The sequence below is a fragment of the Leguminivora glycinivorella genome, chromosome 18 (genome assembly GCF_023078275.1).
Source record: "Leguminivora glycinivorella isolate SPB_JAAS2020 chromosome 18, LegGlyc_1.1, whole genome shotgun sequence".
Lineage (NCBI taxonomy): Eukaryota > Metazoa > Arthropoda > Insecta > Lepidoptera > Tortricidae > Leguminivora > Leguminivora glycinivorella.
In genome coordinates this window covers 4,378,339-4,402,950 of record NC_062988.1, presented here as the reverse complement: position 1 = coordinate 4,402,950, position 24,612 = coordinate 4,378,339, and the positions used below count along the sequence as shown (strand labels likewise).

General features: G+C 39.0%; 1 protein-coding gene across 1 annotated transcript; it reads left to right on the top strand.

Moving 5' to 3' along the window:
- Window positions 1–545: 545 nt before the first annotated feature.
- Window positions 546–23,267, top strand: LOC125236042 (protein FAM114A2). The gene is made up of 11 exons (XM_048142730.1): window positions 546–799; window positions 1,246–1,428; window positions 3,434–3,628; window positions 7,130–7,322; window positions 8,476–8,739; window positions 9,298–9,423; window positions 10,043–10,181; window positions 10,679–10,790; window positions 18,590–18,666; window positions 20,863–20,986; window positions 22,954–23,267. The coding sequence occupies exons 1-11, from the start codon at window positions 620–622 to the stop codon at window positions 23,026–23,028; spliced, it is 1,668 nt and encodes a 555-aa protein (XP_047998687.1). The 5' UTR covers window positions 546–619; the 3' UTR covers window positions 23,029–23,267.
- The last annotated feature ends 1,345 nt before the right edge of the window (window positions 23,268–24,612 follow it).

Sequence of the window (24,612 nt, the reverse complement as noted above, 5' to 3'; positions counted from 1 at the left end):
AGACAGACAGACAGAGTTACTTTCGCATTTATAATATTAGTATGGATAGTATGGATAGTATGGATAGTATGGATTCATAAATCACAAAATGAAAAATCACTACACCGAAAACGGATACGCACTCATGTCAAAATTTCAAAATAAAGCGTTTTTTTACTACATCTAGGAAATGTTCTAAAATGCCAGTTCATAATTTTTAGGTTAAATAATGTGCCAGTATACGTTGAAGATAGAAAATAAACTACTAAAATTATTCGAAATCAACTTATTACTATTCAATATCAATGTAATAATTTTATATCCATGTATTTATTTTAATTCTAAGATTCAAATAATTATATTTTTTGCTTAGAACGAGACGTTTTCCTGACAAGAACGCATTGACGCAAATTACACTATTTAGCGACTACATCCTGTCCATTCGATACGCATAAATGCAATCTTATTACTGTGATATAAGATTTATTTTGATGGAGCTGATATACGATGAAATTAAAATATGCACAAAGTACGAATGTCATTCTTGGCAGATTTGTCAAATTTTTGTCAACACGTAGCCCCATTTTACTAAAATCTCTGCGTAAAGTTAAAATACTTCAAAAAGTGCATAAATTTAACCATGCCGTCGAGTGATAGCGATGACTTCGAAAGTGCGGACGAAGGTCATGGCAGCGTGGAAAAGAAAGGGAGGAAGAAACGACTCTCATCGTCGAATTACAGTGACAATACTGTTGAATCTGACCAAGAACCAAAGAAACCAGCTGCCACGATGGGGAAAACCCCTGTAGAAACTAAAGAAGTGAGTAAGCTTGTTTCCAAAGTTTCAAAAAACAGGACAAAAGTAGAGATGCAAATATTTGTAGATAAGTATTCGAAAAAAGATTTTGATATTTTCTTTTACAACATTAATAGTTCCACTGGTATAAATTTGCATAGATTAGACACTAAATTGGAGCCGTCAAGTTGGTCACTGTTTCTTCTCCAGCACTATGGCCAAAACAGCTCCTTCACCATTCCATATTCAAGTGCAGGCAATAAAACTAAATCTAGGTATATTTTGATAATCATGCCTGTATCCGATAAAGGGATAGGCAGAGCACATGAACTACTCAAGTTTCAGTGCCGCTCTTGCAAAAAGGGCTTGATAGAATATTTGTAAATCTTTGATAGGATAGGAAAAGATCCATGTCACCCATAATGATATAAAACGGGGAAAATTTATTAAATTTGACTTTTAATTTTCAGGAAAAAGAATCAGATGGATGGGGAGATGGCTGGGATGACATAGATCCTGAACCAGAGCCTAAAAACGATTCTAAAACTAGCACTTCAACTAAAGTGGACACAAAGAGTGAAGTTAAGGACAGTGGAAAATCACAAGACACTGGCTGGGACGATTTTGATGACTGGGGGAATGATGAGATTAAAGTGAGTATCTAATATTAGCTTCATCTACTTGGAATGAAGATTATGCTATTCACAGCTAAGCCAGGCACTTGTGAGAGATTTAGTATGCAAAATTACAAGTGTGATGTTGAATATGGTGATAATTTTAGAGCCTTGTATCATGCACCAAGTCAATAGATATTACTAAATTTATAGGGAAGGTACAGCAGGGCAAATCTCGACTGGGGGACAATTGTAACTAATCCATTTTTTCCATTATTACACTATGATGTTGAGTTCTACATGTATCCAGTGAACACACCTACCATATATAACCGGTGGACACTCTATTTAATAATGCAAACATTGTAAAACATGGAAAAAATGGACCAGTTACATTTGCCCCGCTGTACCTACATTCAATGTGCTACTACTCAGAACTTTTAAATTTCATTATAAAGTTGCACCTTTGAATATGTGTTTAAACAAGGTTTAAACATACAAGGCCCACACTTTTAAACTTTATGGAAGAAAATGTAAAATGTATAAATAAAATAATAAAAATAAATATTGGGGACACCTTACACAGATCAACTTAGCCCCAAACTAAGCAAAGCTTGTACTTACTTACTGCTTACTGCTAGCCTTTCTCCGCAGACGTTTAGTCTGGTTGCCTTTGGCATAGGCCTCTCCCATATTTCTCCATGTTTCTCTGTCTAGAGCTTGTCTTCTCCACAAGGCTCCAGCTACCTTTCTGAATTCATTTTCCCATCTCATTTTTTGTCCGCCATCCTTCCTTTTGCCATCTCTTGGGTACCATGATGTTATGTCCTTAGACCATTTTTCTCTTTTATCTCGGAGCATGTGGCCAGTCCATTTCCATTTTAATTGCTTCATTGTCTGATTTACGTCAGTTATCTTTGTTCTTTTTCTAATGGTATCCAACTTTATTCTATCTTTAAGTTTTATATGCAACATGCTTCTTTCCATGCTATTTTGGCAAACTTGGAGAGCTCGCCTTTCCTTGTCCGTTAGGGCCCAAGTTTGGCATCCATACGTGAGACAGGGAAGGATACATGTGTTAAAGACTTTGGACTTAAGGTTTGTAGGTATTTGGTTGTTTTTCATGATTTCTCGTAGTGACCAATATCTTTTCCATGAGTTCCCGATTCTAGTGTCTACTTCTTGTTGCATCAAATTTTGAGGTGATATTACTTGCCCGAGATATGTGTATTGTTCTACATATTCAATGAGGTTGTTGTCTATGAGTATCTCTTCTTTTCCACTGTTCGTCATTATTTTTGTTTTTTCGGTGTTCATTGTTAATCCAACTTCTTTACTGACATCAGCTAGTTGTTGTAACATTATGTTTAGGTCTTGTGGGTTGTCGCTAAGTAGAATAATATCGTCAGCAAACCTTAGGTTTGATAGCTTTGCTCCATTTATGTCGATCCTTGTACTATGGGTGCTAAGCGACGATGTACATACTTAAATAGATAAATACATACTTATATACATAGAAGACTTCCATGACTCAGGAACAAATATCTGTGCTCATCACACAAATAAATGCCCTTACCGGGATTCAAACCCAGGACCGCGGCTTAGCAGGCAGGGTCACTACCAACTGAGCCAGACTGGTCGTCAATATTATTTCTAAACTTAAGAAAACAATATTTAAAACAAATTGTTGACCATTTCATTTAATTGATAATTTCTTCTAATATGCAACTTCAAGAGAAAATAGAAAGAGTGGGCCAAAAAATAGAATATGCCTAAATAAAATAAAAAAAAAACTAAAAAAAAATAAATAAAATAAAAGTAAAAAAGTCTTTTATTCTAATTGCATTATTACAGTTTTTTTACATTAATTTTTATTTAATTATGCTGGTGCATTAGACCCTTTTTAGGTGAAGGTCTCCTCCATCGATTTCCACATGTCCCTATCTTTGGCAGTTTAGATCCAGTATGGGCCAACTGATTTTTTAATATCTTTGTCCCATCTTGTGTATGGTATGCCTAAATAAACCCACACAATTACTTTCAGGATCCTCAACCTCAATCGACGAAACCTCAGCAAGCACCAGCACCAAAACCTCAACCGGAAGCAGACATAAAGGCAGTGACAGACCGCCTGGCAGAATCTGCCAGTAAGAGCAGCTGGGGGTGGGGGTGGGGCGTGGATTCTTTACTGAGCACAGCTACCGCTGGTATTTCTACCATCACCAATCAGGTTTCACAGGTACCACTTTGTTCATTAGTACATACAATATTAGTTTCTAAAAACAATGTTAGTTTAATATAGTTCTCATCATAAGAACAAGCAAAACAAAGTTCTACATTGAATTTATAAGACACTAGCTTTTACCCGCGGCTTCGCCCGCGTAATAAAAGTATTCATTAAGATTTTCATTTGGATCAGTAGGGACCGTAGGTTTCTCTGTAGGTATATTTATCTGCGATTATTTCGATTGCACATAATGTACTTTTGCTTGCAATGATTGTAGAAATATTACACATCGACCACAGCGTAGGTAATTCTATATACGCTGGGGAAACCTTTATAAACATCCCACATAGCCCGTATTTAGACACTATGATCGGTGGGTAAAAAGTACTTTTTTCTATTATCCCTTACAATTTTTTACATTTTGCTTATACTTATCGCAAACGTAATCTTCAAGCAAGCAAACAACGATCGTCTTAGAGCACATTGATTGTAAGAGACCGCCGACCGATTATCCGTATCCCTCTAACGATACCCATATTATCCGTATCCGTATCCGTATCGCTATCGCTACCCCTATCGCTATCCCTATCCCTATCGCTATCCCTATCGCTATCCCTATCGCTATCCCTATCCCTATCCCTTATCAAGATGTTTAATGATATAACACTTTAAGTTCTCGCGCTTTGTACACATATTTAAAGTCACATACAGGTCGAACGCGATTAATTAACATTATTTTTACCTTTTTCCCCAACGTTTCGGCCAGGTTGCACTGGCCGTGGGGCGGAATCCTGACGTCCCAGCAAAATGTCACCGGAGATGTAAACAACACAAAACTACCCGATATTAATTTATATAAATGTTCGGGGTAGACAAATAAATATAATCTACCCGCTTTTAGTTAATGTTTATTTCCCACCATGTTTATTTTAAAGGTAAAAATAATGTTAATTAATCGCGTTCGACCTGTATGTGACTTTAAATATATGTTTAATGATTTCTTATCAAGTGCTAAAATATAAAGTTTAACGCTATCGCTATCCCTATCACTATCCCTATCCCTATCGCTATCCCTATCCCTATCCCTTATCAAGATGTTTAATGATATAACACTTTAAGTTCTCGCGCTTTGTACACATATTTAAAGTCACATACAGGTCGAACGCGATTAATTAACATTATTTTTACCTTTTTCCCCAACGTTTCGGCCAGGTTGCACTGGCCGTGGTCGCGGAAGACTGACGTCCCAGCAAAATGTCACCGGAGATGTAAACAACACAAAACTACCCGATATTAATTCATATAAATGTTCGGGGTAGACAAATAAATATAATCTACCCGCTTTTAGTTAATGTTTATTTCCCACCATGTTTATTTTAAAGGTAAAAATAATGTTAATTAATCGCGTTCGACCTGTATGTGACTTTAAATATATGTTTAATGATTTCTTATCAAGTGCTAAAATATAAAGTTTCATGGTTTTATCATTTAAAATTAAGAAATCCCATACAAACTTTCAACCTCTTTTTCAACCCCTTCATCCCTTTTTTTCGAAATAAAAAGTAGCCTATGTTCTGTCTCAGGGTCTAAAGATTGTCTGTTCCAAATTTCATCAAAATCGGTTGCGTGGTTTAAGCGGGAAAGCGTAACAGACAGACAGACAGAGTTACTTTCGCATTTATAATATTAGTATGGAAGTATGGATGGATAGTATGGATTAGCAAGCACACAGGAGTATTTTATACAAACATACATACATATAATCACGCCTGTATCCCATAAAGGGGTAGGCAAAGCACGAACTACCAAGTTTCAGTGCCTCTCTTGGAAAAAAGGGGTTGAAAGAAATCGAAATTGTGACATTGCAGTGACAGGTTACCAGCCTCTCGCACAATTTAACCCATATCCCACAGTCGACTTCTACGACACCCATGGGAAGAAAGGGGGTGGTGAAATTCTTAACCCCACACGGGAACCGTCAATCAATTCATCATACAATCAAATCGAAGTTAATAATAGTTATTTGTTATACAAGGGGGCAAAGTTGTATTTTAACGCCGAATGTGAAATTGAAAAACGAGCAAGTGAAAGGATTCTATAGTTGAACCACGAGTGAAGCGACTCGAGAATAGAATCCTGAACTTGCGAGTTTTTTAACACACGAGAAGTAAAATACATTTGCACCCGAGTGTAACACAAAACTTTTCCCCTCACTATAGCGAGGAAACTACAACGCAAAAAATGCGTTTCTCACACTGCTTCCAGTAGTTCCACAGGTGGTAAATCATCCTTATTACTAGATTTACCTATTTTTATCAATTTAAAAGCAGTTAATTTGACTTTATTCAAGGTCAAATTACTTTACCCACTAGTGGATAAAATGCGTTTTTACCCGCTGGTATTAAAGGACAAAACACGTGTTTCCGAGCTAGTGAGGGGAAAAATAATAACCAACATTAACAACATCATGGCATTTGTATGTTGTAACTTTAACTCTGAGAAGATCTTTTGTCTCAATATGTTTTAAGAAAGCTGTTCATATTTTAATTAGTAAATTTATAAACAATCAGAAAAAAGTCAGTGCGCTGATGCAGTGTAATTGTTGTAGTATTTAGATCATTACAAAAAGTCTAAACCATTGTGGAGTAAAGGTGCGTGTGGATTTTTGAAGGACTTAAGGAAGGCTGCCTCGGGAGCCTGCTTGAAAATTTACGGGACACCTTTTGGCATAATTCAAAATCAATTGTTAATTATTAATGTATGGGTTTCAAAAAGTTAAGGGAAGCAACAGAATATCCTTGCGCTGGCAGCTTTCTCGCCCGAACTCGTATTGATATACAGCACTGGAATACTGCCTGCGTGAAAGGTACATTCCTATTTAAGGAACATACCCAAACTACGTGACCATATTTGTGTCGTTTTTTGCCCCCCTCCCCCTGGGTGACCAAGCGTAGTATATGCCAAGATCCCCCCTTCCCCTGTAGTTTTCACGTAGTATTTATAAATGAAGTTTTTTTTGCAGAAAGTTAATAAATATTCGTATGTAATACACCCGCGGTCGCGGCATGCCCCCCTTAGATGGAGAGACGACATCTGCCAACTAGCTGGCGATAACTGGATGCGGATGGCAATGGACCGACAAGCGTGGAGGAATGGAGAGGAGGCCTATGTCAGAAGACGGGCGCTTTAGAAGCTGTTATAGATAGATAGATAGATTTAATAATCAAATTTAATATTTGATTTTAATGACGCGTGTTTATCATCTTTTTTCCGGCCTTTAAACAATGATTGTCATCCCATAACCTTCATCATCATCACCAGCCTATATATGCGTCCCACTTCTGGCCACGGCTGGGCCAATATTCTACAGGTTACGTGACAAGAAATTAGACCCCCCCTCCCCATGTATGACCAGGCGTAGTATTTTGACGACCTCCCTCCCCCGCCCCCTAAACGTGTCACGTAGTTTGGGTACGTTCCCTTAAACTCAACAAAAACCACTATACATTCCAGGGCATCTCAACAGTCCTAGAAACCGGTATAGGCGCACCGGACCCAGAGGAGCTAGCGAGAAAGGCCAGAGAGAGTGAAGCCAAGACAGATAGGCCCGAGGAAAGGTCGGAGAAGGCAGAGGATGCCGGTGATGCGTTCCAGCTGGGTAGCCTGCTGTCTGGAGTTACCAAGTTTGTGGAGACTACTGGTATGTGTTTTTTCAAGCTTAATAAATGAAGATATTTGAGATGATTGGTCAGAAAAATCACAGAAACGAAAGCTTTTCAGTGGCTTTAGTTGAAACTGCTTGTCCTTACTGATGAATACAATGTTGTTGTCTTAGGACCACAATTTCATTAAGTTTGGACTTTTGATAATCAATCTGAGCGAAGTGATCGATAGTGCAGAAGGCTGCAGGAAGGAAGGGTGAAGCAATTAAAACCTTTTAAGATTTTAATAAACAGCTTATTATTCTATATGGCTTAACTTAAATTTTCAATGAAGACGCTTCTATATCTTACAACAGTTGCACCAATTGTACCTATGATTATAACCACATAATATCCAGAGAGGAAAAATTATTGTATGTACAAACTGCTCTCACTAAATTGTCTAAAGTAAAAGTTGTTTCACAAGAGTGGGTGTGATAGCCAGGCATAACATGAAAATTTAATTTATTCCATTTGTTCCACCGTTCGTCAATCGATCTATACATGTCTTAAACCTTCAAACTTCAAACTTCAAACTTTTTATTTTGCAAGAATACACGTAAATACATAATAGGTCTTAAAACTAGGGAAGCGTCAGTGTATTCGACCAACAGGCATGCAAAAGATACTTAAACAGATTAAAAATTGAAGTTATAAAATGTCAACATGTAACTAACCTACCTTCGGAAATTGCAAAACAATAAATTTTAAATCATGTCAAAAAATAGGGTAGGTTCACATTAAAGGTATTAATGGTTACAAAGCTAGGCAGAACGGAACGGTTATACATTCAATGTCAAAATAAAACTAACACAAAAACAATATAGGTAAATCAAAATTTGAATTGGAAAAAAAAAACAGAAACATGAAATAAAAAAAATTAAATAGGGGAGTCAAATTTAAAAATCCGATTGTCTATGGTCACAACAGTAAGCAAACATGTGTTAACCGTTTTTATTTATTAATATTAGATCATGAGATCAGTCATTGCAGTTATTAAAGTTAAGAAAATCTGTTACTGAGTAGAAACAGTGCTCATTTAAAAACTCAATCAGGTTTTTCTTAAAGACAACTTCGTTATCCGTCAACCTCAGCGATTTCGGCAAACAATTATATATTTTCGGCGCCATTGAAAAGAAACTTTTTTGAAAAAGAAAGTAATATCAAGTGCCCCCGTAAGGTCTGAACAGAGACACGCTACAAAAGAAACCATAGGCAAGAAGACCATGGAAGTCCTACAAGACGGTGACCCCGGGTTAGCCAAGAAGCGGGCTATGCTAGGCCTAGATCCCGGGGACAAGCCGGTGCTGTCCCAAGTCCTGCGGGAGGCTAAAGCCAGGGCCGATGAGGAGGACAGGGCCCGGGAAATGAAGAGAGAGGCCAAGGAGGTGCACTATGAGAACCTGTTCGATGATTTTGAAGGTTCGTCTGATTCTTTTATTCACACAGTGCCAGATAATTTAATATGAGAGTAAAAATTATTGGTTGATACGAAATTCGGCAATCTATCTCAGCCGTGAATGCGGCTTCTACAAATATTATATTACTGCGTTTCTTAGTTTATTTGCAATAAAGACATGCAATGTATTATTTATTGTAAATTTAAGCTTGTGAAAATACCTATGCTTTGAGAACAATTTTAATATTGACTTTATAGATCCAGATTCTATACCTCAGTTTGTTTAACATTAGGAAAAAGTCTACTCAAATAAGAATGTAGTTTTTATTTGTGAAAAGTAATGGAAGTTGCTCGATTTAGACCCACAATCTTCCTTCTGCAAAGTAAAAATGTTAAAGTAAGTAATTAAGTTCACCTAAACGATTTAGTGTCATTATTTAAAAAAAAAATCTGAATTCATAGATGATATCGTTTGTTTGTTCTTCTTTTTATTCATCATTTGGTAAGCAAAGATACTAATTTTAACAGTAGAATTATAAATTGTACAAATGTTTAATAAAAAATATATTTTACTCTTCTAGGTTTGGTCCACCTGGAAGCGCTGGAGATGTTGTCCCGACAAGTCAGCATGCGGATAGAAGAGCGGATACGCAGCGCAGACCCTGACAAGAGACAGGATATTAAGGAAACTCTTCAACAGGTTGCTGGTATGTAATTAAACTGTATCTCTGAAAACTATCGTGGAATGCGCAGGTTCCCTTTAATTTCACGACACTTCTTCCGCAAATACATTCTGCACGTAAACCGAAATTTTGACTGATGGCTACCAATCCCGATGAAAGAAGCGACCGATAGTCACCATTAAATTTGTTGGAGGAATGACTTTCGGAGAATCTCGGTGCAGTTCTGCATGATTTGTTGTTCAGGGGACCGATTTTTGAATTTCGAACGTATGAATTGGCCGTTCGAAAGTCTGTGGAAAACGACGTAATGCTACGACTTTCGAACGGCGAATTCATGCGTTCGAAATTCAAATATCGGTCCCCAGGACCGGGATAAGTGGCAGTCAAGGAGAGAGACCTTTGCTCAACGATTGTCAACTAAAGTTACTAGTACTTGTCAAATAAAATTATTATTATGATTTCTCTGACAAAAACTGTCATATTTTTATTGTATCACTGCCTCGCAAAGAACTCTAATCTCTATCCTGCCATTGTTGTTTTTCTACGATCATTGTCGGTCTGCCCGAACCCCGGCCTTCACCGTCTAAAGTTCGGGCAGGTTATTTTCAAATTATTGAAAGTTAATTTCCATTTTGTTATTCAGAACTTTGTGAAATGCCTGAAGAAGAGGAGGAAGATGAAGAAACTGACGAAGGTGCGTCGAAGGCGGACGCGCTCCATGAGAGACTCCAAACAGCTACTACAGATATAGGCTTGAAGCTACAGTTCCAGCCTTTAGTGAAGTAAGTACTGTTTTATTGTAAAAAATACTGTGGATCTCGTAATATGAAGGACTTGACGAAGAATTTGTATGAAGAAGATGAACAATTTGACGAAGGTGCGTCGAAGCCTTTAGAGGCTTCAAAGTGCTACTAGGAACATAGAGACTTGAAGTTGCAGGTCCAGCCTTTGGTGAATTGTTACTCTAGTATAATTCCGCTTTGTGTGGTAGCGGATATCGTCTCGCTATTGGGGAATGTCTTCTACTCATAGTGTTGTGTTCCTGCCGGTGAGTAAGGCTGCCAGGCTCAACCGGTGTCTGATTTACGGAAAACAACTTCTTTTTACCTTTTTGCTGTGTACTTAACACAACACACATTTTTTTACAAGTTTCTGTCGCATTGACAAGTTGCAATATTAGAAAGGTCCGGTTATATTCGAATAGTTGTTGACGCTTCAGGGTCTAAACGGAGTAAAATGCATCATATTAAATACTAAAATTTTGTTCTTATTCTTTCAGGCAATACACAGAAGTCCTCGATTGGCTGTCATCGGACGAAGCCTCCACAGACAAGGCGGTATACAAGCGCTGCGTTAGCGGACTAGCTGCCGCCACCGCCGCCGCCGTTGAGGTACCCTATTAATTTATTTTTCATCACACTCGCGCACTAAATGTCCTATTGCACGCAGGCGGATCGTGAGTTATAGATAAATCGTTCTCCCTAGGGAGTTAAGAAATTTCTAGTACTGTATTGAACTCTTTTTTACCTTCTTGCATATTTTTTATAATGCAAGCAGTGATAAACGCATTTTTTGTTGTAACTCGGGAAAAGTTTTATGACACTTGGGTGGAAATGTATTTTATCGTACTAACTCGAGTTCAGGATTTAAATCGCTCGGCAAGCCGTCGCGAATTAACTTACCCTCGTTAGTGATATACAACTTCCTCCCCTTGTTGCACAATGTACTATTCGACAGTACAGATGCAGTGCGAAAAGTGTTTCTTTCGTATTTTTCCGGAAACGTTCGTATTTAATTTATCATGCTAGAATAGATCATGCTAGTCAATGTCAGTACATCTTGTACTGAGACTGAAATGGCATAACACTTTCGTACGTAACAATACGAAAGCAGATCTTTTAGCACTACATCTGTAAATGTCATGTATTTAATAAGTTTACCACCCCTTTCCTCCCGTGTGTGTAGTCAAAGTCGACTACGGGCTTTGGGTTCCATTGTGACGTGGACTGACCTGTGGACGACCAGTCTGGCCTAGCGCGCAGTGACTCTGCCTGTTACGCCTCGGTCCCGGGTTCGAAACCCGGTAAGGACGTTTATTTGTGTGATGAGCACAGATATTTGTTCCTGAGTCATGGATATTTTCTATATACATAGCTATCCTCGCTGTATCGCAATGCTGATACGTTGTGCGAGGAAGTCGCCAGCTCTTCGGTCACCAGTTACCTCAACCAGCGCTTGTATATTATGTATATCATTGTCTGGGTACTAACATCGGAAGCCTTCTTGAACTTATCGCGGGGCTCAGTCAATCTGTGTAGTAAGAATGTCATGATATAAACAAAATGTGGTGTAAGCTATGGGTTACCCGTCTCTGCAGTATCACAATTTCGTTTTCTTTCAACTTAATTGCTGATTAATTTGTCAGGCTTTGCCCGTAACATAGAAGACTTCGGCCTTCATTCTAGACGGACAATCAAATGCTTAGGCTTTAGACAAAACTCGTCTACGATGAATGACTTACTATTTTGCCAATGTATGTCGCGTTCTATGCTTAAACAGTCCTTCATCCACCTGTAATAAAATAATAAGGGAGAATTTATGTAGAACTAGCTTTTGCCCGCGGCTTCGCTCGCGTTAGAAAGAGACAAAAAGTAGCCTATGTCACTCTCCATCCCTTCAACTATCTCCACTTAAAAAATCACGTCAATTCGTCGCTCCGTTTAGCCGTGAAAGACGGACAAACAAACAGACACACACACTTTCCCATTTATAATGTTAGTATGGATTTTCAAATGAAAACTTTGAAGGATTGTTTTGTCACACCTCACAATGGCCACACCTTGGACACTGGCGATCAAATATATGAAAGAGGCGCGTTCCTAGCACACAGTCTAAGCTCGTGTAGGTGAACGCCTACTATGCTTGTACGAGTGAAATATGACAGGTCGACTGTTCGCGTTTTTGACAGGCAGTAACTGTGAGGTAACTGAGAGGGCGTGGGCGGCACTTTCAGCGGGGAGCGGGAGTGGCCATACTGTACGATAGTACTCTTTATTATACTGTGCAATGGTGATCAAATATATGAAAGAGGCGCTTTCCTACTTCTTACGCACACAGTCTAAGCACGTGTAGGTGAACGCCTACATGCTTGTATGAGTGAGATATGACAGGTCGACTGGTCGCGTGTTTCACAGGCGGTGACTGTGAGGTATAGGCTACTTGCCTCCTAGTCAAATCAGCTTCTTTTTAAGAACTGTCAAAACGAATTTGAACGACTTGCTAATATGGAATTAATATGAAATCGAATCACAGACCAAACCAACAAGACGGCCCTTACAGGGCGACTCGCGGTCACCAAGCATACGAAAAATGAGGTGTATAAAAGTTTGAACGCGCGCGACACCGATCAGTAGCGCCCAAGTATACGACCCGCTAACAGTGTTCGTGTCCGCTCGGGAAAAAATCTTAAATAATTAAATTTGGTTGCAAACAATGGTCTCTTGCAGCATAAAGTGGTGTGGCAAGTCTTCTAACACTTCCACATATAAAAAAGATGGAATAATATTCCACAGTTAAGTCAAATTAATTATTTTGATGAATATTGTTTATTATCCGCGGAGTTAATTTATACTGGTCAATATGGTTGTACTGAGCGGCGCCGAGGCGCGTCCATCCCTTTTTGCCTTGTTAACAATGCGATATGCTATCCCTTTCACGTAAACAACTAGGGATGGGGCCATATAAAAAGGTGCGTTTAAACGGCGCGTGTTAGCACGATCTTACGCGAGCCGAGCCGTCCGTGTAGATGCGGCTCGGCTCAATACGAACGCGAGCCTGTGCGTTTACACGGCGCGAGGTAGCACGATCCTACGCGAGCCGAGCCGTCCGTGTAGATACGAACGAAAGCCTATTATAATATTGTTGCGATTTTTGTGACCGAGATGTTTTGGGTTCCATATTGATGGTTCCTCTTCATATAATTCAATAAAGCTTTGAATCATATCATTGCTCCACTCCATAATTCGAACACATGAAAACGCCGATAAATAAATTTATAGTTTAAAAAACTCTAGAAAAACACGCTTTTATAAATGCACGTAAAAGCCAAAAATAAATTATGGATCGTTCAAGTTGTCTCTAGTTCTGGGATGAAGAGTAAACTATGTGCTTTTAATTATAATATTTGATTGTAAAAGCGTGGGGCGCTGCAGTCATGCTGCAAGTCCAGTTAGCGCGCCAATCTGTGTAAACTGCTTCTCGTAATTTGATTTCTCAGCAAGTTATACAAAAAGATTTTCCTGTTACAGCGCCCCACGCTTTTACAATCAAATATTATAATTAAAAGCACAGAGTTTACTCTTCATCCCAGAAATAGAGACAACTTGAACGATCCATAATTTATTTTTGGCTTTTACGTGCATTTATAAAAGCGTGTTTTTCTAGAGTTTTTTTAAACTATAAATTTATTTTATACTTTTTAGTCGTTAATAATGAAATATCTTTAAAATTTAAACATAAATTTATTCCAAGTAGGCGAATTTCGCAAGCCATTTGTGGCTAACACGTATTGCTACTTAATAATAATTACCACCACCACCACCACCACCACCACCACCACCTTTCTCACAAGCGCAAACAGAACTATGATACGATATGCCATCATGGAATGCCAGTGCCTATCTTCGGGCTTCATTATCAGACCTTGAAACCTAATCGTGGTCAAAGTTCATTATAAGACTTTTCTAAGAAACCCAAAAACAGCTATGATAAGAAAGAAGTTCCATCATGTAAGAGTTTTGAATGATTCATTTCATTAGACTTATATTGACCGGGATATAGACCGTTTTCCGTGATCATGATGCATGCAACTGCGTCGAAATATCGGGAGCTCGACAAAAATCAAAAAGGTAATCACGGTTCCATCATGTAGTTCCAGTTCATATCTTCCGGCTCCAACATCAGACCTTGAAACCTAATCGTAGTCAAAGTTCATTACAATACTTTTCTAAGAAACCCAAAAACAGCTTTGATACGATGTTCCATCATGTAGTTCCAGTTCATATCTTCCGGCTCCATCATCAGACTTTGAAACCTAATCGTAGTCAAAGTTTATTACAAGACTTTTCTAAGAAACCCAAAAACAGCTTTCATACGATGTTCCAGTTCATATCTTCCGGCTCCATCATCAGACTTTGAAACCTAATCGTAGTCAAAGTTCATTACAAGACTTTTCTAAGAAACCCAAAAACAGCTATGATACGATGTTCCATCATGTAGTTCCAGTTCATATCTTCCGGCTCCATCATCAGACTTTGAAACCTAATCTTGGTCAAAGTTCATTACAAGACTTTTCTAAGAAACCCAAAAACAGCTATGATACGATGTTCCATCATGTAGTTCCAGTTCATATCTTCCGGCTCCATCATCAGATCAGTTCAACAGTACCATATTATTGTATTGTCATCAGAACTGCATAAGCTGGCAATTTTCATTATGCTACGATCCTTGGAAGATGGTTAAATTAGCCTCCGTAGATTCCATTACATAGTTAGTTACATACACGACGACCTAATAAAAGCGTGTTAAAAACTTAAAACTCGACTTCCGTCGTCGCGCGCTTTGTACCATCTGTTTAGACGGCGCGTATTAACACGAGCCGAGCCGAAGATGGCGCGCGCGCCTTTGATCCGTGTCGAAAAAACCGACAAGTGATGGATCGCGCGAACTTTGCCGAGCCGAGCCGAGCCGCGCCGAGCGTAGCTGTTTAAACGGCGCGTGGCGCGCCGGATCACGAGCCGAGCCAGGCTCGGCTCGCGTTATCGCGCGCCGTTTAAACGCACCTTTAGTTTATGTCTGTTGCGGGAACTCCGTACCATGTGCTATCATTTTATGAAATATAAAAGAAAGCAGATTTGTAATTGTGAATAATTATCTTTTAGTTGATTGATTAGTTTAGAATATTTAGTTGGTAATTTAACTTAGTAAACGTAAGTAAAAATGCACAGTTTAGTTATTAGTTAGTAGAATGATTTTTATTGAGGTGCTATCACAATCATCATCCTCCTTGCGTTATCCCGGCATCGGCATTCGCCACGGCTCATGGGAGCCTGGGGTCCGCTTTGGCAACTAATCCCAAGATTTGGCGTAGGCACTAGTTTTACGAAAGCAACTGCTATCTGACCTTCCAACCCGAAGGGTACTAAGGCCTTATTGGAATTGAAGTCAACGTCATAATCAGATATGAAATTTAATTTATGGCCACCTTTCTGGTCCATCAGCAGATCAGCTCCATGATACCATAATATTGCATCGTCACGTGATTTACACAATTATGTGTGCAAAATTTCAGCTCAATCGGTTAAAAATATCTGCTTTAGTCGCATGATTTCACCCGAATATATTAACAATGCAAGTTAAATAAAAGCTATGCAAAAACGCCTAACTTTCGCATTTCTTACCATTCCTTGTAGAAGTAATACTTTATAACTAAAGAAATTTCAATTCAATTCAATTCAATTTATTTATTCAAATAACAAAATGCACCTTACAGCTAAAGCCAAAGCGGCACAAATTGGAATACATTACAACGTTACATTATAATTTATAAAACAATACACTGATAAAAAACAAGAAAACACACAGGTAAAAAAAAAAAAAACTATGGGATGGTACTCTGAGGCATCTCTCTTTCTAACATCTTCTTGCATTCTGTTATAACTTGCCCCATCGCACTATCAAAGAGATCGCACTGGGGCTGTGCCTCGAGCACGGAGTTGAGCAGCGTGAGCGCGCGCGCGATGGGCGCCTGCGCGTGCGCCTGCGTGCGCGCCGCGCCCCACGCCAGCAGCGGGTGCCGTCGCGCGCGAGTGTACTGATTAGGTACAAACAAGCGCACACAGACTTCAACAAGTTTTATGCTATCGATTTTATTTCTAAATATTTGTAAAACGAATTTGGCTAAAGAGAGCGACCTTCGTAATTGCAGAGAGTCATACCCGAGTTGACCCTGCAAAAATAAGGTGGGATACATATAGGGATAAAATACATACATTTTCTTGTACAAAGCCCTGAGGTACATTTTCTGGACCTGCTCTAACATTAAATTATATTTATGTTCATGCGGACCCCATACTACCGAATTCGTCTCCAATAAACTGCGGACTAGTGCAGCATAGAGCACGCGAGTGGCGCACACGCTCAAGGACCCAGAATTACGCAAAACGAATCCTAGCCTCTTGTACGCCGCATCAGACACCGCCTGGATATGGTCATTAAATGTGAGTGCAGCGTCGAAGAGCACACCCAGATCGCGGACGCGAGTTGACCGCGTCATACATACATCGCCAATGGCATACCCGTACTCAACTGGACTAAGCGATCGTGAAAAAGTCATCACCTCACACTTACTCGAATTAAAATATAATTTGTTTTCGAGGCTCCAACGATAGACCGCATCTACATCCATCTGTAACTCCTGACAATCCTTCTGACTTTCGACACATCTAATTATCTTTACGTCGTCAGCAAACAGCAATAGTGTAGAGTGATGTACTCGTAGCGGCAAGTCGTTTATGAGCAGTACAAAAAGGAACGGGCCCAAATTAGACCCCTGACTAATACCGGAACGCGTCCCATAATCACCAGATACATAGGGGCCGTACTTGACATACTGCGTCCTCCCGGAGAGATAGCTCGCGAACAACTTAAGGAGTCTCGGAGTAAATCCCATTTCTCCTAACTTTCGAAGAAGAATGTCGTTGTCCACGCGGTCGAAGGCTTTTTGGAAGTCTAGGTAGATGACATCGACTTGAGCCTTCCTATCTAACTCACGTGACAAGATCTGGGTTAGGGTTAGCAGATTAGTTGCCACAGATCTTTTGGGCAGGAACGCGTGTTGTGCATCGGTGATATGAGCAATACATTGAGGAAGCAGCCTTGCTTGAATAGCTGACTCGAAAATTTTGGCTAAGACACTTAAAATGGCAATAGGACGATAGTTTTCTACTTTTATTTTAGAGCCAGCCTTAGGAATGGGTGTTACCCTAGACCTCTTCCATACTTCTGGATAGACTCCTGAATCTAAGATAAGCTTAAAGATAAACTTAATCGGAGTGACTAAGTCCTCAATGCAAGCCTTGACTAGAAACGCCGGTATCGCGTCAGGCCCAGGTTCGGCACTAGACTTTAACTTTTTTACGGCGTTTCTTATATCAGAGGAAGTAAGACATTTAACGTCCACGAGCCTAGCATCAGCTGGCAAGCTGGCGCTGGCCACATGGGGATCTAGAACTGGAGTATCTGGCAAAAAAACAGAACTGAAGTGATCTGCAAAAGCAGTCGCAGCAGCAGGACCTGAGTACTCTATATCTTCACGAGTTACTTTTGGCTCTACGCCACCTTTGGAACGGAGAGAGTTCACGTATGACCAAAATTGAGATGGTTTACAGGATATCTCCTTAGATATCTGTCTCATATAGCTGGTATGCGCCTCGGTTATGCTCGTTTTAATTTTGGTACGGAGAAGACTGAAACGTTCGTACACTAACCGGTCTCCAGATTGCTTCCACTGACGGTGGAGTTGCGATTTTAATTCGATGTCGCGGATTATGGCCCTAGTGAAAAATACGGGATACGCTCTACTACTTACTCGCTTTCTACATTTTTGTGGAAAACACTTGTTAAAAATCTCATAGAGTCTATCATTGAAGTATTCTACTGCATTATCGGTATGAGAAATTTCATAATAAGTTTAAAAAACTGCTGCTGAAATATAAATAAGTTTAAAAAACTGCTATAATATTATTATTTGTTGCAAAACAAATTCACCACAGTACTGGTACCGGTACCATTGTCTATAATAGACATGTCCCATTCCCATCCCTACGGCTAAGCGTAAAGGCGCGCCATTATTTGAAACGACCAATGGCAGCACCGTGCGCTCCCGCCTCACCCCGCAAGGTTTGGTGATTTGCGTCTCGAACAATATCGCTTGCATTAGGCTTCTAGTGGGGTGTTCTGTGAATCGAATTGAGTGACGTCACGGTCAATTCAGTTACTTTATATATTTCTACCTGACTTATTAAATAGAAATTGGATTTAAAAATAACTTCTGTCCATGTTTTTCATATAATTATCTGATGTTTTATTTCGTGAAAGGCACCTTAATTGAACTATAATTATTGTCTTGCAGGTGTACCATAAGGCAGCTGAGATGCTGCTGGTTAAGACCAGAAGATCCACCGCAGACGAGGCAGATGCATTAACGCAGTGAGTGGCATTCTCTTAACTACGACTCCTTAAAATTACGCTGACCGACCAGTGACGCCATATTTAGTATATTTAGTGTAGTACTAAACCAATGAGGAACTTATACCAGAAGAGCTAGGTTATACCAGAATTACCAGATGTCGCCACTGCTCTAGATACGGCGTACAGATGTAGTGCGAAAAGGTTTTCCTTCGTATTTTTCCGGAAACGTTCGTATTTGTCATGCTAGTTCAGACAGTTTCGGTACGTCTTGTACCGAGACTGACTGAAATAGCATGACATTTTCGTATAATCTTTTCGCAGCACATCTGTACCACACCTCGGACACTGGCGATCAAATATATGAAAGAGGCGCGATCCTAGCACACAGTCTAAGTTCGTGTAGGTGACGCGTTCTATGCTTGTATGAGTGAAATATGACAGGTTGACTGTTCGCGTTTTTGACAGGCGGTAAGAGTGAGGTAACCGAGAGGGGGTGGGCGGCACTTTCAGCGGGGAGCGGGAGTGGCCATACTGTACGATAGTACTCTTTATTATACTGTGTCTGTCTGTCTGTACTGTACAGCATTTGATGCAAAACCTTCGAAAGCGGCTAAAGTGGCACCCACCTAGCATGATAAAATGTCAATTTGTCTCATTAATTTCTGTATATACTTTTCTCCAATATTTGACGTTTGTTGCTTATTTATAATCAATCAAAGACATGTGTAACTCCGTATAGATGGATAAAGTCTAAGAAAAAAACGTACCTCAAAGGCCTACAGAAAAAGGCACGGTGGACTAGATGGCGATACACCTTTGGGGGACGCTCAGCTAAATGGCGCTAATATTAACATTAAAATTTGACATTTTAACACATATCAAGCTAAGCATACGGGCCAAATTGTCAAAACTGAGGTCCAAAAGTATTAAGCCTGTATCGAGAGATGGCAGTCTATGCACTGTGATTACCAGGGAGCGTACTTGTCGTGCCGATGACATCAATTTGACGTCACGCTCCATATAGGGTGATCATAAATTGTTTTATTGTAAATTATTAATCATTAGTCATTAATCATTTAAAGTTATGAATTTCTTTGCATGGTAATGAATGCAAGAAGGATGGTGTACTTTACGTTAGAGAGGAATTCTCTTTTCTACGTATTTACTGTAATGTGTTGTTAACAATACTATTTAATTTTTATGTATAAAAACAAATCAAATAATTTTATTCACGTTTCATATTTCAAGTAGATATTATTTATGCCACATGTAAATGGACTACTGTATTTGAAGTAATTTGTACACGGTTAAAATTAATGACGACTAATGATTAATAATTTACAATAAAACTATTTGGGATCACCCTATACGGAGCGTGACGTCAGATTAATGTCATCGGCATGAAAAGTACGCTCCCTGGTGATTACACATTTTACTTTGACAGTAACTCTCTATAATAATCGATCCTCTTTGTTCATAATATAAATAGCTGGGTCGACATAGAGTGAGGCTCGTAGCGAGGAACATATTTGCGCGGCAAATGTCTAATGAGGAGACAGCGAGCACGTTTGTTGAGCCTGAGCCACATCAACACTGGACATATTCCGCGCGAGCACATTGCCCGATCTCATAAAGTGCTCTATGTGGACCTGGCATATCATGGCAAATATGTTTTCGATAGAAGGTTGCGATACGAGTGGGGCCTGTAACAAAGGCGAAGAATTGAACTGTAGGCTATTCTCCTTATACTGATCAACATTTGTTCAGTGACTTTTAAAAATTATGAAGTCTTTAAATTTTTAATTTTTCATACAAAATAAATATTAGCTTCAATGTACGCCATTATTGTTGTCATTGACGTTGTCTGTCACACTTTAGACCAGAATCCGAAATACATTAACTCTTAGAAAAAACTTTCAAGGGTGATAAAAATCAAAATACATGTTATTTTTAAAAGTCGCCGAACAAATGTTGATTAGTATAAGGAGAATAGCCTAGAGTTCAATTCTTCGCCTTTGTTACAGGCCCCACTCTGTAGAATCTCAACCCTGTGATAAAAAAATGCAACCTAATTTTGATCCAACAATTCTTTCATTTATCTTGATGAACTTGAATACTTGTCTGATGAAAAAAAATAGTTACGCTTAGCGATAAAATATTGTATCATTTTATCCAATAACTTATTTTGATAAAAAAAAACTTGTTTATTTTCAGAATGACGGTGGTTCTAACGAAGCATATAAGTGAACTAGCGACGCTCTTCACCGAGAAACTGAACTCCTTGGAATCTGAGAACAAAGAACAAATCAATACGTACATCACTAATATATTTTTAGAGGTAAGTTACTACGCACCTTAATTTAGAGGTCAAAATAAAAAAAAACAAAAAAAATAGGCCAAGAAGAGACGTTTTCCACATAGCTTCAGGAAGCACAGACTTACCGTACGACGCATCGACGCACCTTCTTCTTCATATAAAAGTCCTTCGTCAAATACTTCAAATGAGAGATCTGCATTACTTTATAAACAGTACCTATCTGAACAGTTGAAGATCACTGAGATTGGTCAATTTTGACCTGTGAAAGCATTGCGATACTAGCCAAGCAGGCGTTTTCATGACTTGCCGGGTCCACACAGAGTGAAACATGTCGCGAAGCAATGTGCTCTCGCGGCAAACATCCAATGTAGACGTACCTCGGCCGAGTAGGCTTGTGTAGTACATGTAGTAATAGTACAAAATACACGATTCCCTGCACTGTACTAGACCGAACTACTCCCAAATGATTCTGCTCTCTACATTTAGTACACACACACGCGCAACACAGAATGGGAGCGAAAGGAGCGAAGAGCCGAGGAGTGACAATGACAGAAAAGCGATCCGTGTGATCTGACCGCAAGAACCGACTGACTCGGACCGAGAGCGCGCGAAAACGGCCGATCTGGTGACGTAGCCGAATGGCACAAACGCTCACGAAACGAAACGCTCGTTCATATCTATCTCTATCGCTCTTGCGTATTGGCGCGACAGAGCTAGACTACCAGCTCTCGGCTAGTACGAACGGGCGTTACTGCCGAGCATCACAGCTACATAACACGTTTGCAGCGCGAGGAATTTGCCGCGCGACGAATTTGCCTCGCAACGTGCCTTGCTCTTAGTGGACCCAGCTAATGAATAAAGCCTTTTTAGGGTTCCGTAGTCAACTAGGAACCCTTATAGTTTCGCCATGTCTGTCCGTCCGCCCGCGGATAATCTCAGTATCCGTTAACACTAGAAAGCTGAAATTTGGTACCAATATGTATATGAAACACGCCGACAAAGTGCAAAAATAAAAAGTGGAAAAAAATGTTTTATTAGGGTACCCCCCCCCCCCCCCCCCCCCACACGTAAAGTGGGGAGTGTTTTTTTTTTTCATTTCAACCCTAACGTGTGATTTATTGTTGGATAGGTATTTAAAAATGAATAGGGGTTTACTAAAACCACTTTTAGATAATGCTCATATTTTCGGAAATAATCGCTCCTAAAGGAAAAAAAAGTGTGTCCCCCCTCTAACTTTTGAACCATATGTTTAAAAAATATGAAAAAAATCACAAAAGTAGAACTTTATAAAGACTTTCTAGGAAAATTGTTTTGAACTTTATAGGTTCAGTAGTTTTTGAGAAAAATACGGAAAACTACGGAACCCTACACTGAGCGTGGCCCGACACGCTCTTGGCCGGTTTTTTACGTTAAGGCTTTGTTTTGAAAAATACAGTTTAAATGAATAAGTTAAACGATCTTATTTTAAGGCCTTCTCGCACTTGTAGTTTCTGATCGGAGATACTTAATAATAAAGTGAGAAATGTAGAAACGTAATTTCGTATACTACCTATTTATTTATATTCGTAAAACTAGTGTCTACGTCAAATCTTGGGATTAGTTGTCAAAGCGGACCCCAGGCTCCCATGAGCCGTGGCAAATGCCGGGATAACGCAAAGAGGATGATGATGGCCTATTTATTTATGAAAATGTCTCACTTTTGTCGCATTTCAAATATTTAAAAAACCCCAAGTTATTAATGAATCTACGGTTGACCATACTCTCGTTATTATATCGCTATTGCTGCGACATAATAACGCATAATAATATATATGTCACGTGAATTATGTCTCACGAAAGTTTAACGTGTACCCTAAGTTATATCAAAGAGGATCGAGTATTATAGAGAGTTACTGTCGAAGTAAAATGACTGTGTAATCACAGTGCATAGACTGCCATCTCTTGACACAGGCTTAAAATTGGTTCTATATATTATTTTATTGTTTCAGGCCGGCAACAGTTCGACGTACATCCAAAATGCATTCCAGTTAGCGCTGCCAATACTGCAAATAGGTGCTGTTTAGAAGGACATTGTAAATACAAACATGACCATTTAGTACGATCTTACCAATACTATATTTGTGGGGGCACTTCAGAAAAACGTCGGTAGATAGATGTATGTGCAGAGTATGTATGCTGCCCGCTTAATCCTTAAATGCATGATTTTTTCGTTTAACGAGATATGAATATATGTGATAGACAAAGGTTTTCTTACTCTGGGAAAAATAATAAAAAAATATTTAAGATCGATTTTTATACTAAATCAGTGTTAGAAGTTAAATAGGCCAAATCTTATTTATTTAAATATATCGTTATTGGTAAGTTTTATTTTAAAAGAATGACTACCATTAAAAAGGTACTCTATTTGTGAAACCCCTATGATAAAATGTTTAAACGTAAACTAATTACTAACTTCGAAAAAATCAGCCTAAATCACATACTAAAAACCGGCCAAGAGCGTGTCGGGCCACGCCCAGTGTAGGGTTCCGTAGTTTTCCGTATTTTTCACAAAAACTACTGAACCTATCAAGTTCAAAACAATTTTCTTAGAAAGTCTTTATAAAGTTCTACTTTTGTGATTTTTTTCATATTTTTTAAACATATGGTTCAAAAGTTAGAGGGGTGGGGGGACGCACTTTGTTTTCCTTTAGGAGCGATTATTTCCGAAAATATGAATGTTATCAAAAAACGATCTTAGTAAAAAACTCTTATTCATTTTTAAATACCTATCCAACAATATATCATACGTTGGGGTTGGAATGAAAAAAAATATCAGCCCCCACTTTACATGTAGGGAGGTACCCTAATAATTTTTTTTTTTCCATTTTTTATTTTTGCACTTTGTTGGCGTGATTGATATACATATTGGTACCAAATTTCAGCTTTCTAGTGCTAACGGTTACTGAGATTATCCGCGGACGGACGGACGGACGGACGGACGGACGGACGGACGGACAGACGGACGGACGGACAGACGGACGGACGGACAGACAGAAACCCTAAAAATCGCCATCATCCTGTTTTTTTAACACTTTTCCGCCATTTAATCTTAATCCTTAAATAATAAATGGTAAATCATTATATTATTTAATTTATTTAATTGTTCATTAAAATGGTAATAAATAATAAATAATAATTAAGCAATAAATGTGATTGTGGATAGCTACATATCGAGCCACGGGCCATCAAATATATGATGCATATATACATCACCATGCATTTAAGGGTTAAGCTGAAAAGCGCTATCTCAAACGAAAATCCATAGCTAACTTTTACTTAAGTAGCTATAGCTGACAGTTCGATTTTCAAAATCATTTGGTGGTTGAGGTAGCGCCACTCGGCTTAGCAGGGCAGTATGTATATTGTATACTGTAGCCACAGACTACTTAAGACGCTGACAACACCCAATGACCTTGACGCTAGCGTACACTGTCTATTCGCAAGGGATCTGTAGAAGCGCGATGTCACTAAAGAAGGGCGGCTGGTACGAAAAGTACGCAAAATATCAAAATAAAATAGAAAGATGCATTATTTGTGCAATCTGTTTCGTCAGTGTTTTAGATACGTATATTTTGGTTATTGTAATTTTAATTAAAGACAACTAAGTG

Coding starts and splice junctions, on each gene's coding strand:
- LOC125236042 (XM_048142730.1), top strand. CDS start 620: ATGCCGTCGAGTGATAGCGATGACTTCGAAAGTGCGGACGAAGGTCAT. Junction 7,323..8,475: donor TGTGGAGACTACTGGTATGT/GTTTTTTCAAGC, acceptor TGAAAAAGAAAG/TAATATCAAGTGCCCCCGTA. Junction 18,667..20,862: donor GAGGCAGATGCATTAACGCA/GTGAGTGGCATT, acceptor GTTTATTTTCAG/AATGACGGTGGTTCTAACGA.